Genomic DNA, 12,916 nt, shown 5'->3' with positions numbered 1-12,916 from the left:
ACCCCGCTTCTTGGCTATCTTGGCAACTACTCGAGTACTACTCGAGTACTACTCGAGTAGTACTCGAGTAGTTCAGATTTCTTCGAGTCGAGTACTACTCGAGTAATTACTCGAGTAGTACTCGCAACGAGTAGTACTCGGGCAACACTGGTGCTCGTTCCCGAAGCCGCCTGTTTATACAACACTCGAGGTGACAGCAACACATTTGTTTAATATCTTTAGTTTGGTAAATTACAAGCTGACAGTCTATTTCTCAAACTTGATAATGTCGTCAACTGTGTCCTTTGCAGACTCCCACCAATCCTTCCACGGCCCGCCAAACACCTTGTCGGACTTGGAAGTGTCTACCTTCACCTTGACAGGAGACTCCGCACTTTCGTCGAGGACTTCGGGGACACGGTTTCTTAACTGGGGATACTCCTCGCGAATCTTTTTCGCGATTTCTGACGAGTTCTGAGGATGACCGGAATGGAAGAGGTATCTCTCATTCCCTGCGACTTTCAAGTCCAGACTCTTAACATGGATAGAAGCAACATCCTCGACATCCCTAATTGAATTAGTATGCGTACCAACTAACGCCGAAAACATAAACTTACATAACGAAAGGGAAGACAAGTCCCGGAGTCTCGACGTCAAAGACATTCTGGTAGATTTCGGCCATGCCTCCGAGGGCCGTTTTGGATGGCACGAATCCTTCCTGGATGCATTTTCCAGTAATAGCAGGGGCTAGCAGGACGACAAGATCAAAGGATGGCTTTGCCGTCTTCATGAACTCCCAGGCCTTCTTCTCGGATGAAGTTTTGGCGTATTGATATGCGGCTGGGAGACTTGATAGGCCCTGCTCGTTAGTAATAGTGGAATAGTCGTCCGCGCTCACAGTGATGGGTCGGAACAGAACATCAGGAAGGGCCATCGTAGACACAATGCTGCCAGTGATGACAATGCGCTTGACAGAGGGAGCTTTCAGAGATGCTGCGAATATATTCTCGTTGATGGCTAAGGTCGCATCAATAAGTGTCCTCTGAAAGTCGCTGTCTGACAGAGGGGTAGCCACATGGATTATGGCATCGACGGTCTTTACAAGCTCGTCAAATGCGTGTGGGACCGTCATGTCAGGAACCTCGACAAGCTTGAGCTTCCCGGAATCGACTTGAGAGGCATACTGTCGGGTGAGGAAAGGCGCGGACTTCTTGAGGGATCGCACGACCGCAGTCACGCTGTGGCCCTTCGAGAGCAGCTGCGAGAGGATGCTTGCGCCGAGGCTGCCTGTGCCACCGGTCAAAAGAACAGAATTAAGAGACATTTCGGCGATTGGTTGGTTGTATTAATTGATATTATTGAATGAACAAGACGATGGTAATGAGATGATTATAACGACGAAGGCGTGTATTATATAGTTTGTTTGCAGCCATCCCGCACGTCATACCGTCGACGCCTATTCTGCTCTATAATCACGGACTTGCTGTTGTTCACTAATCTCTCCATTTGTCACTCGAGACGACTTCTGTGTAGAAATGAAGTAGTGCCTACCCGTTGATTACTATTCATTTTCTCATATTAAATGGCGACTTTAAGCTTATAAATTATATGTCGCGCTAAGGTTTGTTAGCAACTCTAAACTACTTTCGTCATTACTACTAAGGAGAAGTTTAGTGCTACGAGTCCGTCTCTGTCGTTCTTCCCCTACTGTGCCCATCTCTGTTGCTATTCCCTACTATACTAGTCTCTGTCGTTCTTCCCTACTATGCCCATCTCTATCGTTCTTCCCTACCATGTCTGTCTCTATCGTTCTTCCCTACTATGCTAGTCTCTATCGTTCTTCCCTACCATGCCCATCTCTATCGTTCTTCCCTGCCGGTTCAGCTTCGACCTTGATGTCGGCTTCAGATCCAGCTGATTCTTAGGCATCAGCCGTTGGCTATTCTATTCCATCGATAAACGTGGCTTGCATGCGCCGTGTCTCTGGTTTTAGCGCATACCTCTAACGTCTGAGGTGGTCGCGTGAGAGAACGTATATCGCATGCCGTAGAGTTTCTACGGGGATAACCTGATCAGTTGGCGTGTTTTGTAGTTTTGAGGTGGCGATCAGTTGCGGTGTGGAAGGCCTGCCTCTCACTCCGTTGCAGTTTGGGACAGTCGAGGAGTTACGAGGATATCCCAACCAGTCGGCGTAGTGATAGCCCAACCAGTCGGCGTGTTCTACTTTCTAATCCGTAGCAGTCGAGGGCGGCTGAGGACCCATGAGGATATCCTAACCGGTTAGCGTAGTAACAGCCCAACCAGTTTGCGTTGTTATGTTTCTTAATCTAAAGCGGTCGGGGCAGTAGGTACGGGGATCCCAACCGGTTGGCGTGTTACGTTTCTTAATCCGAAGCGGTCGAGGGCGACTGAGGAGCCATGAGGATATCCCAACCGCTTGGCGTAGTGATAGCCCAACCGGTTTGCATGTTATGTTATCTAAAGCAGTCGGGGCAGACGAGGTACAGGGATCCTAACCGGTCGGCGTAGTGATAACCCAACCGGTTTGCATGTTATGTTTCTCAATCTGAAGCAGTTAGGGCAAACGAGATACGGGGATCCCAACCGGTCGGCGTAGTGATAACCCAACCGGTTTGCATGTTATGTTTCTCAATCTGAAGCAGTTAGGGCAAACGAGATACGGGGATCCCAACCGGTCGGCGTAGTGATAACCCAACCGGTTTGCATGTTATGTTTCTCAATCTAATCGGGGTAGAGGAGCTACGGGGATATCCCAACCGGTCGGCGTGTTCTGTAAGTTTGTAAAGGCATTTGGGCTGATATAGGGCGCAGCGGCAAATACCAGGAGTGAATATTCTTGCTAGGAGTGATATACGCATTATTTCGTTCACTGTTCCCGTTCACCTTCATCTTGTCTCTCTCTCGCTGCCAAAACTCTCGTTGCCTCAGTTTGCTCTTCCCTCTCTCGCCGTCACACCTCAGCTTCATCTTGCTGCACTGCACCCGACCTCATCGTCTCTCTCTGTCGTCACCGAAACAAGATACTGAGGTATGCTGCGCCATTGCTTCTCTTGACCCCATTAAACTTACTCTAACCTCACTAAAAGCTCTCTTTTACACTGTCAACCCAAGATACGAAGGTATGCTGCGCTATTGCTTCCTTTAACCCTATCAAACATACTCTAACATCACTTTAAGGAGCAGATTGCCTCTTTTTTGCAGTAAACACTGCAAAAAAAGGTGCAGATTATGAGCAGAGGTGAGTTCAAATGCCCTACTATGTATACGTGAAGTGAAATCATATCCATAGCCCTCGATCTTGCGACGTTTTCTTACAAAGTTTTCTTTGCGCATAATGCAATTTGATGAATTTGAAGTTAGCTGACTTTGGTTTCACAGCTTCACTACATACACCCATCCGACACACATATCGACCTGGTCAACTGAACCCTTCTCGTCCGACCGGATCAGACCCGCTTGGGCAAGCTCGCCGACTACACCGACCCGGTTGAAAATGGCTGCTAAGGCAAAAGCTGGTTTGCTTACCGAGTTCCCTGAACTTGTCCCGGCCAAAATAGGATATTACAAGAACACTCCGGCTGGGTGCGTACTGGATCCAAATGGTGGGAATGTCTGGAACCCGACCATCGGATCGGGTCCGCTAAGGATGGCGATGATCCCCAAGGATCAGCCGTTATCTCATGGCGTGATGATCGTAATGCGATACTGGAGCCTCCTGCCGCCAGACGATGAGCTATACTTCCCCCCGAGATCGCTGTGGGATTACAAGGGTTTTGTTCGGTCTGGTAGTATCCAAAAAAAGGCAAGTCCTGGACAGGGCATTAAATCCAAACCGCTTCGAAACAGTCTGAATAAAAATGGAACGACCCTATATGACAGCAGCGGTGACCTGATGACGATCGACGGCATGACGCTGCGTGGGTGTCTTGGGCCTGATCAGAATAGGAAGCCTGGTTCGGTGACCGAAAAGAACTTCCAGGCGCAACCAAACTATGCCGAGTGGTGGCATGGCATTGTCCACGGGGTGAGGATCGCCGATTCGGTTCAAGCCAAAGCATATGCAGATGCTTGGCTCAAACGCTATGCTCCGAGGAAGATGTATGACTCCATGGGTCTGAGATACCGCCGGTTGTCTTGTGAGAAGAGATTCAACAAAGACGCCTCAAAGATGACCGATTCCCCAATCGAGAACCCGACACCAGTCTATAGTCGTGGGGGATACAACTCTACGAGCGACTCAGAGGACCAAGATGGACTTATTACAAAGAAGCAGAAGAAGGCCAAGGTGGCGCGCAAACCGAAAAGGGCATCAGAGAAGCCAAAGGCGAAACGGATTCCTAACGTGGTTGATAAACCGGTTGATTCTGACGAGGAGGATGATGATGACGATGATGGGGAGGAGGCTATAATTCCCAAGTCGAGGTCGGTGAATTTATGGCGGAACCAGCCATCCCAGTCAGCCGGAACAAAGGACGGAGAGAAGAAGAAGCGGAAATTACTAGACCCGTTCGATTCAGAAGAGTCAGATCGCAAAGAAAATCCAGACCAGGTTATAGCACGGTCCGAATCGGTTCTCGCCTCCCAATCCAACGCTCCTACCAACAAAGAGAACACAGGTTTCGACTCGGATGAGGAACGTCGCCTTTCAGCTGAAGCAAAAGAAATTAACGAGCAAAAGAATGCCTTTGCTCAAAGGGAGAAGGAGTTAAAGCAGAAGCAGATCCAGGTTGCAGAGAGACGTCGACTATGGGAAGAGGAGACTCAACGGGCTGCAGAAGCTAAGCGCCTGGAGGCAGAGCGCATTAAGAAGCAACGCCTAGAAGCAGAGGCGAATCAACGCATTGAGATGGAGAAACGCCAGGTTGCAGCTGAACGCGTCCAACAGGAGCTTGCCGATCAGGACAAGGAGCGCTATGAGCAAGAGCAGCTCGACCATGCCCATCGCCAACAGCTCCTTCGGGAAGGATACATTTTTAAAAAAGAGAGCGAACAGCAGCGAGACAACCGCACTTCTGGTGATACGCAGGACGCTGAGGCAGAGCCAGACGTACAGTTCTTATACCGTAATGAGAGTCTTAAACCTCATGACGGTAACTACAAGCATCAAGGTTTTGAAGATGAAGACGAGGATGATTTGACCTTCCCCCAGCTATTCAAGCCCAACCAATACGAAGAGGTCTCCCGGTTCACCCAACATGAAGAGGCACGAAACCGCCAGCAGGCTATCAAGCTCCAAATCGCTCCGCGCTCTCTCGACCAGAATGGAAACCCCTCTACACCCCAACCGGGTGTTCTATCAGAGCGTGATTGTTACAGTGACCTCTGTACACTTCTAGGCTACCAAGCAGTACCCGTCGGAACACCAAACCCATGGAGCAGGGAGTTTCTGCCTCGGCATCAAGACGTCGAGTTACCCAAAATGTTCGTAATGGGAGGCATTCTATCCGCTCACGATCAACTTGGCAAGATTGTTAACGCCTCAGAACAATTAAAGCTAAGCGACATTAAGGAGGTTCAGCAGCAAGTTCGCGCTACATTCGCAGGAATAGATTTGAGGTTCGAGGAACTTAAGAGGAAGAGGGGAGAGGAACAGGGTGATGATCAGCCTGCTGCCAAACGGCAGGCATGAGCTCGAAGGTGAAATCAAGTCGAGCGGCAGACGTATCAAACCCATCGCATTTTTACCAAATTCGCAGAGGCAGAACTAAGTGGGACGGCATTCGAATATATCTTATAGGAGAGCGACAATCATTTCAATAGCGCGCGGAACCGGATGGGGAACAATCATTTTCAAAGGCGAGCAGAACTACGCGGGGACAATCATTTCAAAGGCGCGCGGAACCGGATGGGGACAATCATTTTTCAAAGGCGTGTTATGGATGGGGAGATAATCATTTTTCAAAGGCGAAGTACGGAACCGGATGGGAGGGGAGAAGAGGCCTATAGTCACTCGTTTATGAAGATGGGTAGCAAAAAGCATATATAACTCTAATGAAAGCTATTCCTCCAAGTATAATCTGTAATTTCAATATAACGCGATGAAGTGAATACGCGATAAGACCTTGAGGGTGTTATCTTGCTAAACGCGTTCTGACTACATATCAAAGCACAGAATCCGCACCTGCTTCCCAACTATCCGCCAAGGCACAGATTCCGCACTCGTGAGGTCTTCAGACAAAAAAATCCAACGTTTCAGCACAAATCTAAAATCCGATCTTGTCTCAGCCCCATTACTCGAACACGTCAACCTCTGAAGATGGATATCAACAGCCAAGATGCAAGCACTGCTCGAGATGAAGTCCCAAACAGCGAAGACGGGGCAGATGACAACGCGTTCATAGGCAGCCACAACAGCCAAGATCGACCAACTCGGAATGGGGAAGGTGGAAGCGGGGACGGTTACCTCACGCACAGTCAACAGGAGAAGGTGGCGCGCCAGAGAGAAACCGATGATCAGATCTGCGGCACCTTCGTGATAATGTTTATTTACCGATCTATCATATCGCTCCAGGGTATAATTCGGTGTATCGGCATGGCTGGGGGGGAACTGGATGACACCGAGAGACACGCCGTCGGGGACAGAGTCATTACATCTACCAGGGCACTACGCGGATATATCAGGGGCGGGCTGGTGAGACCAGTAGGGGACAACGAGGTGTGGGAGCGCGAGGTCGGTGGTGGCGACCTAATCCGTCACTTAATGGCGGCAGCATGGCGGATTGGGATGGCGATGGAGGCTGCGGGCAGGCAGGTTGAAGATGTGGAATGCCGGGTGATTGTCATGCAGCTTGAGCGCGCGTTTGATGAGGCGTTCGTGCTTCTCCGGGATGCGTTTGAGTAACGCCGGGATAGACCCTGCTTGGCATTACGGATGCGGCTCGGCGGCAGATCAACATAGGACGACATGGCTAGCGGCTGCAAGCAGATAATCAAATTGAAAACTACAATTTACGGGTTCTAACGCGATGACAAGCAGTAGCAATACATACCGTGTTTGATGTAACGGGAGGGACAAGAATTAAGGGAGCAAGGGGAGCAATACATACTTTGAGTTTACGCCACATCACGTTGCGCCACATACATCCCTGACCTTCTTGAGCCAGTCGGGATCCTTCTCTTCTTCCGCTTTTCGTTTGAACTCCTCCCACTTCTCCTTCTCCTCCTTAATCTTTTCGTAGGCATCTGCGCGACGACCGGACTGGAGTAAGTATGCCTCGGCGGCATCGATGCACCTCTCTGTGGCATAGTTATGGCGATCATGTCGTGAAGCAATCCGTTGCTCAAGAAAAGCAATCCTCTCCTGCACCCGCACCCTCTCATCCTCTACGTTTGCCATGTCTTCGTTGGCCTCGTGCGTTATCCATGCCTCTCTTGTGAGCTTAGTATCTGCAAGGACCGTAGGCATGTTGTTCAACCCGTGTACGCTAAGCCCAGCCAGCTTCCCGTTAAATCCGCCTCCCCAGTCGGTGTACGAGCAGGCCAGTCGTGATATGACTGCCTCGGAAAGGCCGGCGAGAGTTGGGTCTACGACCCGCGCAACGACATATCCCTGAATGGCATATCTGTTGCCAAACAGGTAGCGTGCGGCTGCCTCGAAGAGGTTCATGATCGAGTTGCTGTTGGTGTGCTTTTGGTGGTCCTGGATGCGCTTGAGGGGGGTGATGCTGAAACCGACTTCGGATATCCCGCATGGGATTGGGGTGTCCATGTCATCGTCGGATTGGGCGTATGCGGTAGCGGGGACTCGAGATGGGGCGTCAGCGTCAGCGTCAGCATCAGAATGGGCTTCGACTTTGACGTCGACTTCGGATCCAGCAGGTTCAGCTTCGACCTTAATGTCGGCTTCGGATCCAGCTGAGTCTTGGGCATCGGCGCCTTTAGGTATCCCGAGCCTCTTCTCCATCCCTTTAATGAATGCAGCTTGAACCCGCTTTGTTTCTGGCTTATGCGCATACCTCCATTCCTTCCGGCTCCCGCCAAACTGCGCATCTACCTGTTCTGCGAGGACTTCAGAGTCGTTCCCAAGGTATTCTCTCATTACGGCGAGTATTTCGATGATATCGGCTTTCGTAGGCGCGATCCCGTTCTCGTCAACGATGTAATTGACGTACACACCCGGGACGTTGTCACCAAGGTTGATGTAGTCGTTGGTAAAGAAGGTATCGAGCGTGGTGCGAGCCTCTTCGGGTAGATTTCCGAGGGCGAGTCCTCTGATCACGAGAAAATTGACCTGCATAAGAACCCTGAGGATCGTTGATTTGAAGGTGCGCGTTGTGGCGTCGTTGGCCTGACGCGTGTCGAACATTTCATCATCGATTCGGGTATCGTCGAATGGTCCAGGGGTTATCACCAAGGCCTCTACCAGATCCGCCCGACATCTCGGGGCCGAGTAGCGATCTCCTTCAGATTCTCGTATGGATGGCATCGCGATCGGTTGCGGGGATGGCGGGGTTGGCGGGTTGGCGTGTAGCGGGGTGGTGGGGTTGATCTTGGGGATGACAGCGGCATGACAAGACGGTTCAGGGCGGCATTAGGATGACAAGATGGCAGCAGGATGACAAGACGGGTTCAGGACATGTAAATCATCAAGTATTCGATAGCATAGCACACTATGGAGAGTTTGCGGGTTTTGGAGGCAGTATCCTAATCGGGACTGGTGAATGTGCAGTGACCAACCCAGTTTCCGCATACCTTCATCTCTCTGTGACCAGACTGTGCCTGACTTACTTAACCGGATTGTGCCCTTCCTACGATACATAATAACTAATCATGGAGCCGTTTAGGGTTCACCTCGAGCGCGTTACCCGTGTCACATATCCTGGTAACCAGGACGGGTTTGGCCGCGGAATTGAAATGGCATTAGTGAAGCGGGAGAGGAAAAGGCATATTATCGATCAGGTGGACCGACTTCGCGAACTTCAGGAAATCGATGGGGAGTATGGGGATGAGGAGGCAAAAGCGGATTGTACAGCAGTCTGGGATGAGATGAGCCGGCTTACGACCGAAGCATTCGCCTTGGAACATGAGGCGGATGACGCCGCCAACGAGGTCGAGAATCTCAAAGAGAAGTTTAGTGCTACGAGCACCTTTTAGAACAGCGCAAATGCGAAGCGACTCGGGGTCTCTGTCGAGATCCTAAAGGAGGCGCAGCAGAAAACGAATCGGGAACTTCTCGAGGCGCGAGTCGATTCACGAGTGGCCAAATCGGATTCAGAGTGGGCAAAGGCGAAGCTTGATGCGGCTGAGGGGGTGATAAAGCAGTTGCGGGATGAGAGGGGGAAAGAGAAGGCGGAGATGGATGCGACGAGGAAGGAGAAGGAAAGGCTTCAAATTGAGCTGGATGCGATGAGGAAAGAGAGGGAGAAGGGGGAGGCGGATCTTGATGCAATGAGGAAGGAGAGGGACAAGGAGAAGGCTGAGATGGATGCGCTACGGGATGAGAGGGAGAGTCTTAATGCGATGAGGAAGGAGAAGGAGAGGCTTGAAGCCGATCTCGATGCGATGAGGAAGGAGTTTCAGGACGAGAAAAATAAATATACTGTGGACCTGGATGCATTGAAGCAGTCGGATGCCGCTGCCCTCAATGCCGCACGAGATGCTACATCTCGAGATGCTGCGACCATCAGCACTCTCCGGAAAAAGATAGCGGAGGACGGGCTAAGGATGGCGACGGAGCGCCTCCAGGCGCATACGTCAGCGCAAGACTCGGCGACAAGGATCGCAGTGGTTGAGGCAGAGGCTAAAACGGCAGTAGACGGACTGCGCACTGCCAACGCCGGTTTGGTAGGGGAAAACCGAAGGCTGCTTCTTCAGGTTGGCCGCTTTATGCAAGAGAAGACGGCATCGGGGCTGCGCGTCACCGATCTTGCGGACCAGGTTGCTACCCTCAACCAGGAGAAGGTTGTCATAATGGCCGCGCAAGAGAACCTCGTTCGCGACAACACCCGGAAGGGCGCGTTAGTTGAGCACCTCCAGGGTGACATCCTATCAGGCTATAATGCCATTAAGGAGAAGACTCTAGCCATCGCAAAGCTTGAGGCAGATGTCTCGAATGCGGCGAAGACGCAGGACGTACTTGCCAAGATAACGACTGCTATCGAGGCGGCTAATTCGGGGTATATTGTACGGCTTGAGCACGAGAATACCGCCCTCCGCCAGAATTCCGTTGTCGCAGGAAAGGTAGAGGAGGCAAACCAATCCCTTCGGGGCCAGATCACGCAGATGACCGTTCGTGCAGAGAAAGCAGAAGCGCTATACGACGCGCAGAAGAACGAGCATTCCGTAAAGATTGCCTCTCTCGAGAAGTCCCACGCTATCGCCGAGTCGCTTGGGAAGCTTAACTCGATAGCAAACACGAGCACGTCGAGGTTGTCGACGATTGAGAACGCCGTAACGATGCAGTCCGAGCAGATCAAGAGGGGCATGGCAGATACCCAACGGCGGCTCAGCAAGATCGGCATCGCTGCAGATCTCAACGGCAACAGAATCGGAGATACCGTCTTCGAGCTCGACCTGCTCAGCAAGTCTGTTGCCGAGATGGCGGGAGTGGCGATGAAATCGGACGGATTCTCCGCCATCCTAAGCGCATTTGGTGATCGAGTAGACCTCACAAAGGATATGCTTGAGACAACCATCGAGAAAGCTCAACGTGCAATCATCGAGGAGGCCAGTACAGCACGGCTAGAGGCACACTCTAACCGGGCGAGGATTATCAGCGAAATCGACTCATCAATGCGGGCCGTTCAGTCTAAGGTCGATGACACGGTGACCAACTCGCGGAACGGCATCCGGGAACTTCTCTGGGACCTGCGACGAGACAGTGTCATGTCTTCTATCTTCGAGATGTCGATCAAGAGGATATCCGATTGTCTGGCCCAAATGGACGAGAAGGTCCAGCGCCTGCAGAAATCGGTCGATGGGTCAGAGGACAGCAGGATGGAAACGATCCTGACTGTGATTGGGGATTCCGCGACGAAGGGGGAGGTGACCAAAGCAGTCGCCAACGAATTCAAGCGCGCTGCTGCAGACGAGAGAGAGCGCGTCCGGAAAGCGCAGCAGGAGGAAGAGGAGGAGGCAGAGAGACGCCGAAAGGCGCGCGTGTCTGTGGGCTGTGGGTTGGACAGGCCATCGATCGCGTCTGTGGGTTGCGAGCCGAGCAGGCCATTTTCTCGTTCCTCGTCCATTTCATCGTCGTCATTCACGAGCATGAGCCCTCCTCCGCGCCCGGGATCATCTATGACGACGAGTCCGCCGCGCGATGGGCCATCTCCCTTCTCGCCGACTGCGAGCTCCCCCTCGCAGCGCACCGACGAGTCTCCATCACGGAGCGCAACCGATCAGTGGTCGATATGCCGCCGGCGGTGAGCTTCGTGATACCCGCAATGAGTTTGTTGGAACTGCTGGGACAGGCGGGCCAATCAATGGTCGACATGCCGCCAGTGGTGATACGCCCATGGCCACGAGCAGCGCCGAGATTTCTGATACCACCGGGACAGGCGGGCCTATCAATAGCCGTCATGCCGCCGGTAGTAAGCATCGTGAGTTGGATGCTGATATTCCCATGACCAAAGCCAGATTGCCTACCCCCGTGCATACTTCTGTGATTGAACCAAACGCGACCGAGGCTTCTGCGACCGAAACTTCTCCTGTGGTCCCATCCGTGTCCGGAAACTCCCCTCTGTATATCGCAACCAACGTGTCCGGACATAGCCCTGTTATGCCCCCTGCAAACCCGGTTGGTCCTATCGCGTCAACTTCTGCGACCCCGGCTGGGCCCGTCCCTGTCGCAACCTCTGCAGGTCCCTCTGCTGTGCCCGTGCCTTCGCGCATCGAGGCCCCGCCTGGTGTTGCCGTCGGGAGCCTCGATTTTCGGTTCTTGGTCTCTAGCACTTTGGGAAATGGCGTGTTCACGTCCCATGTTCATGAGGAGACTCTCGGCACCATCACGGCTGCCATCATCCCGCTAAGAGACAGAAAGAAGTGGTGGCGCCCAAATCCTCTAGCCGTGCGATGCGTTTTCCACCGTGTGAACAGACGGCGGAATAGGCCGGATAATGCCCACGAAGCAGGAAATTGGTGCTGTGGTGGCTGCATAGAGGAAGGAACGCCGTGCATCATGTACGGCGCTGACGGGATCCCTACCATCCTCCCACTAGCCCCGCGTCTCCGCTCCGTCAATGCTTTACCAGCTACGGCTGGATTCTTTTTACTGGAACCTATCGTGATCGGGTAGACTGTGGCTCCATTTGCTTCGCGTTGTCGCTAGAGTAGAGTTAGAAATGAAACGACTTTCCGTTTGCATCGGGATGGGTTTGTAAATGCTTGCCTGTTTGAATCGTGTATTATAGCCTTTTTCCATCGCGGAGTTGCGACGCGCTTCGCCTGTCCAAACAGGTTGGGCTCCCCAACGCGTTGTGCGCAACTGATCCAAATGCTTCCCAACGCGTTGCGCACAACTGATACCAACCACAAGGATCGGTACTGAAATGCCGGTACAAACCCATATCCAAAAACCAGGCATTTGCGACCGTGGTGTGGCGAGATGTATGCGTTGCGGGAATAGTCACTTGGGAATCGTATCGCGTCCCTGACCCATTGATCAAAAGTTATACCGACTACGGTAAACAAGACGTATATGTATATAGAGTTCCATGTCCAAAAATGAAGCATTTGCGACCGTAGCGTGGTGAGCTGTGCTAGTTGTAAGGTGGCTGTCCGGCTTCGCTTTGCCTGTTTACACAGGACTTTAAAACTGATCCAAACTGAAACCAGCTGTTCGCAACTGATACCGACCACGGAGAATAATGTGTACAGGTCTATAGAATTAAGATTTTAAAAATGAAGCATTTGCGACCTTGATGTGGTGAGCTGTGCCTGTTGTAAGATGGTGTGTTATTACAGGATGGTATGTCCCGCC

At 51.9% G+C, this 12,916-nt stretch overlaps 5 protein-coding genes across 5 annotated transcripts; 3 read left to right on the top strand and 2 right to left on the bottom strand.

The window, feature by feature from the left end:
• Nucleotides 1-216: 216 nt before the first annotated feature.
• GRE2_5 (methylglyoxal reductase (NADPH-dependent) gre2) lies at nucleotides 217-1,348 on the bottom strand. The gene is made up of 2 exons (XM_018280071.2): nucleotides 597-1,348; nucleotides 217-547 (listed from the first exon to the last, which is right to left on the bottom strand). Exons 1-2 carry the CDS (start codon nucleotides 1,301-1,303, stop codon nucleotides 247-249), a joined length of 1,008 nt encoding a protein of 335 aa, XP_018125080.1. The 5' UTR covers nucleotides 1,304-1,348; the 3' UTR covers nucleotides 217-246.
• A 1,991-nt stretch (nucleotides 1,349-3,339) lies between these two features.
• Nucleotides 3,340-5,928, top strand: VE01_10677 (uncharacterized protein). Its single transcript, XM_018280070.2, has one exon. It carries the CDS (start codon nucleotides 3,494-3,496, stop codon nucleotides 5,627-5,629), a length of 2,136 nt encoding a protein of 711 aa, XP_018125076.1. The 5' UTR covers nucleotides 3,340-3,493; the 3' UTR covers nucleotides 5,630-5,928.
• Nucleotides 5,929-6,111: 183 nt separating this feature from the next.
• On the top strand, nucleotides 6,112-8,441 carry VE01_10676 (uncharacterized protein). Its single transcript, XM_059464169.1, has one exon. The coding sequence runs from the start codon at nucleotides 6,257-6,259 to the stop codon at nucleotides 6,839-6,841; it is 585 nt and encodes a 194-aa protein (XP_059319221.1). The 5' UTR covers nucleotides 6,112-6,256; the 3' UTR covers nucleotides 6,842-8,441.
• Nucleotides 7,064-8,596, bottom strand: VE01_10675 (uncharacterized protein; the record flags this gene model as incomplete). Its single annotated transcript, XM_018280068.2, has 1 exon — nucleotides 7,064-8,596. The coding sequence occupies exon 1, from the start codon at nucleotides 8,423-8,425 to the stop codon at nucleotides 7,064-7,066; it is 1,362 nt and encodes a 453-aa protein (XP_018125077.1). The 5' UTR covers nucleotides 8,426-8,596.
• Nucleotides 8,597-8,769: 173 nt separating this feature from the next.
• Nucleotides 8,770-12,285, top strand: VE01_10674 (uncharacterized protein; the record flags this gene model as incomplete). The annotated part of the gene is made up of 4 exons (XM_018280067.2): nucleotides 8,770-9,048; nucleotides 9,094-11,103; nucleotides 11,160-11,389; nucleotides 11,440-12,285. 4 exons carry the CDS (start codon nucleotides 8,770-8,772, stop codon nucleotides 12,230-12,232), a joined length of 3,312 nt encoding a protein of 1,103 aa, XP_018125078.1. The 3' UTR covers nucleotides 12,233-12,285.
• Nucleotides 12,286-12,916: the final 631 nt, after the last annotated feature.

This window comes from Pseudogymnoascus verrucosus, assembly GCF_001662655.1.
Source record: "Pseudogymnoascus verrucosus strain UAMH 10579 unplaced genomic scaffold scaffold_97, whole genome shotgun sequence".
Taxonomy (NCBI): Eukaryota; Fungi; Ascomycota; class Leotiomycetes; order Thelebolales; family Thelebolaceae; genus Pseudogymnoascus; species Pseudogymnoascus verrucosus.
Note: the sequence above shows the minus strand (reverse complement) of the source record. Positions and strands in the feature narration are given on the sequence as shown.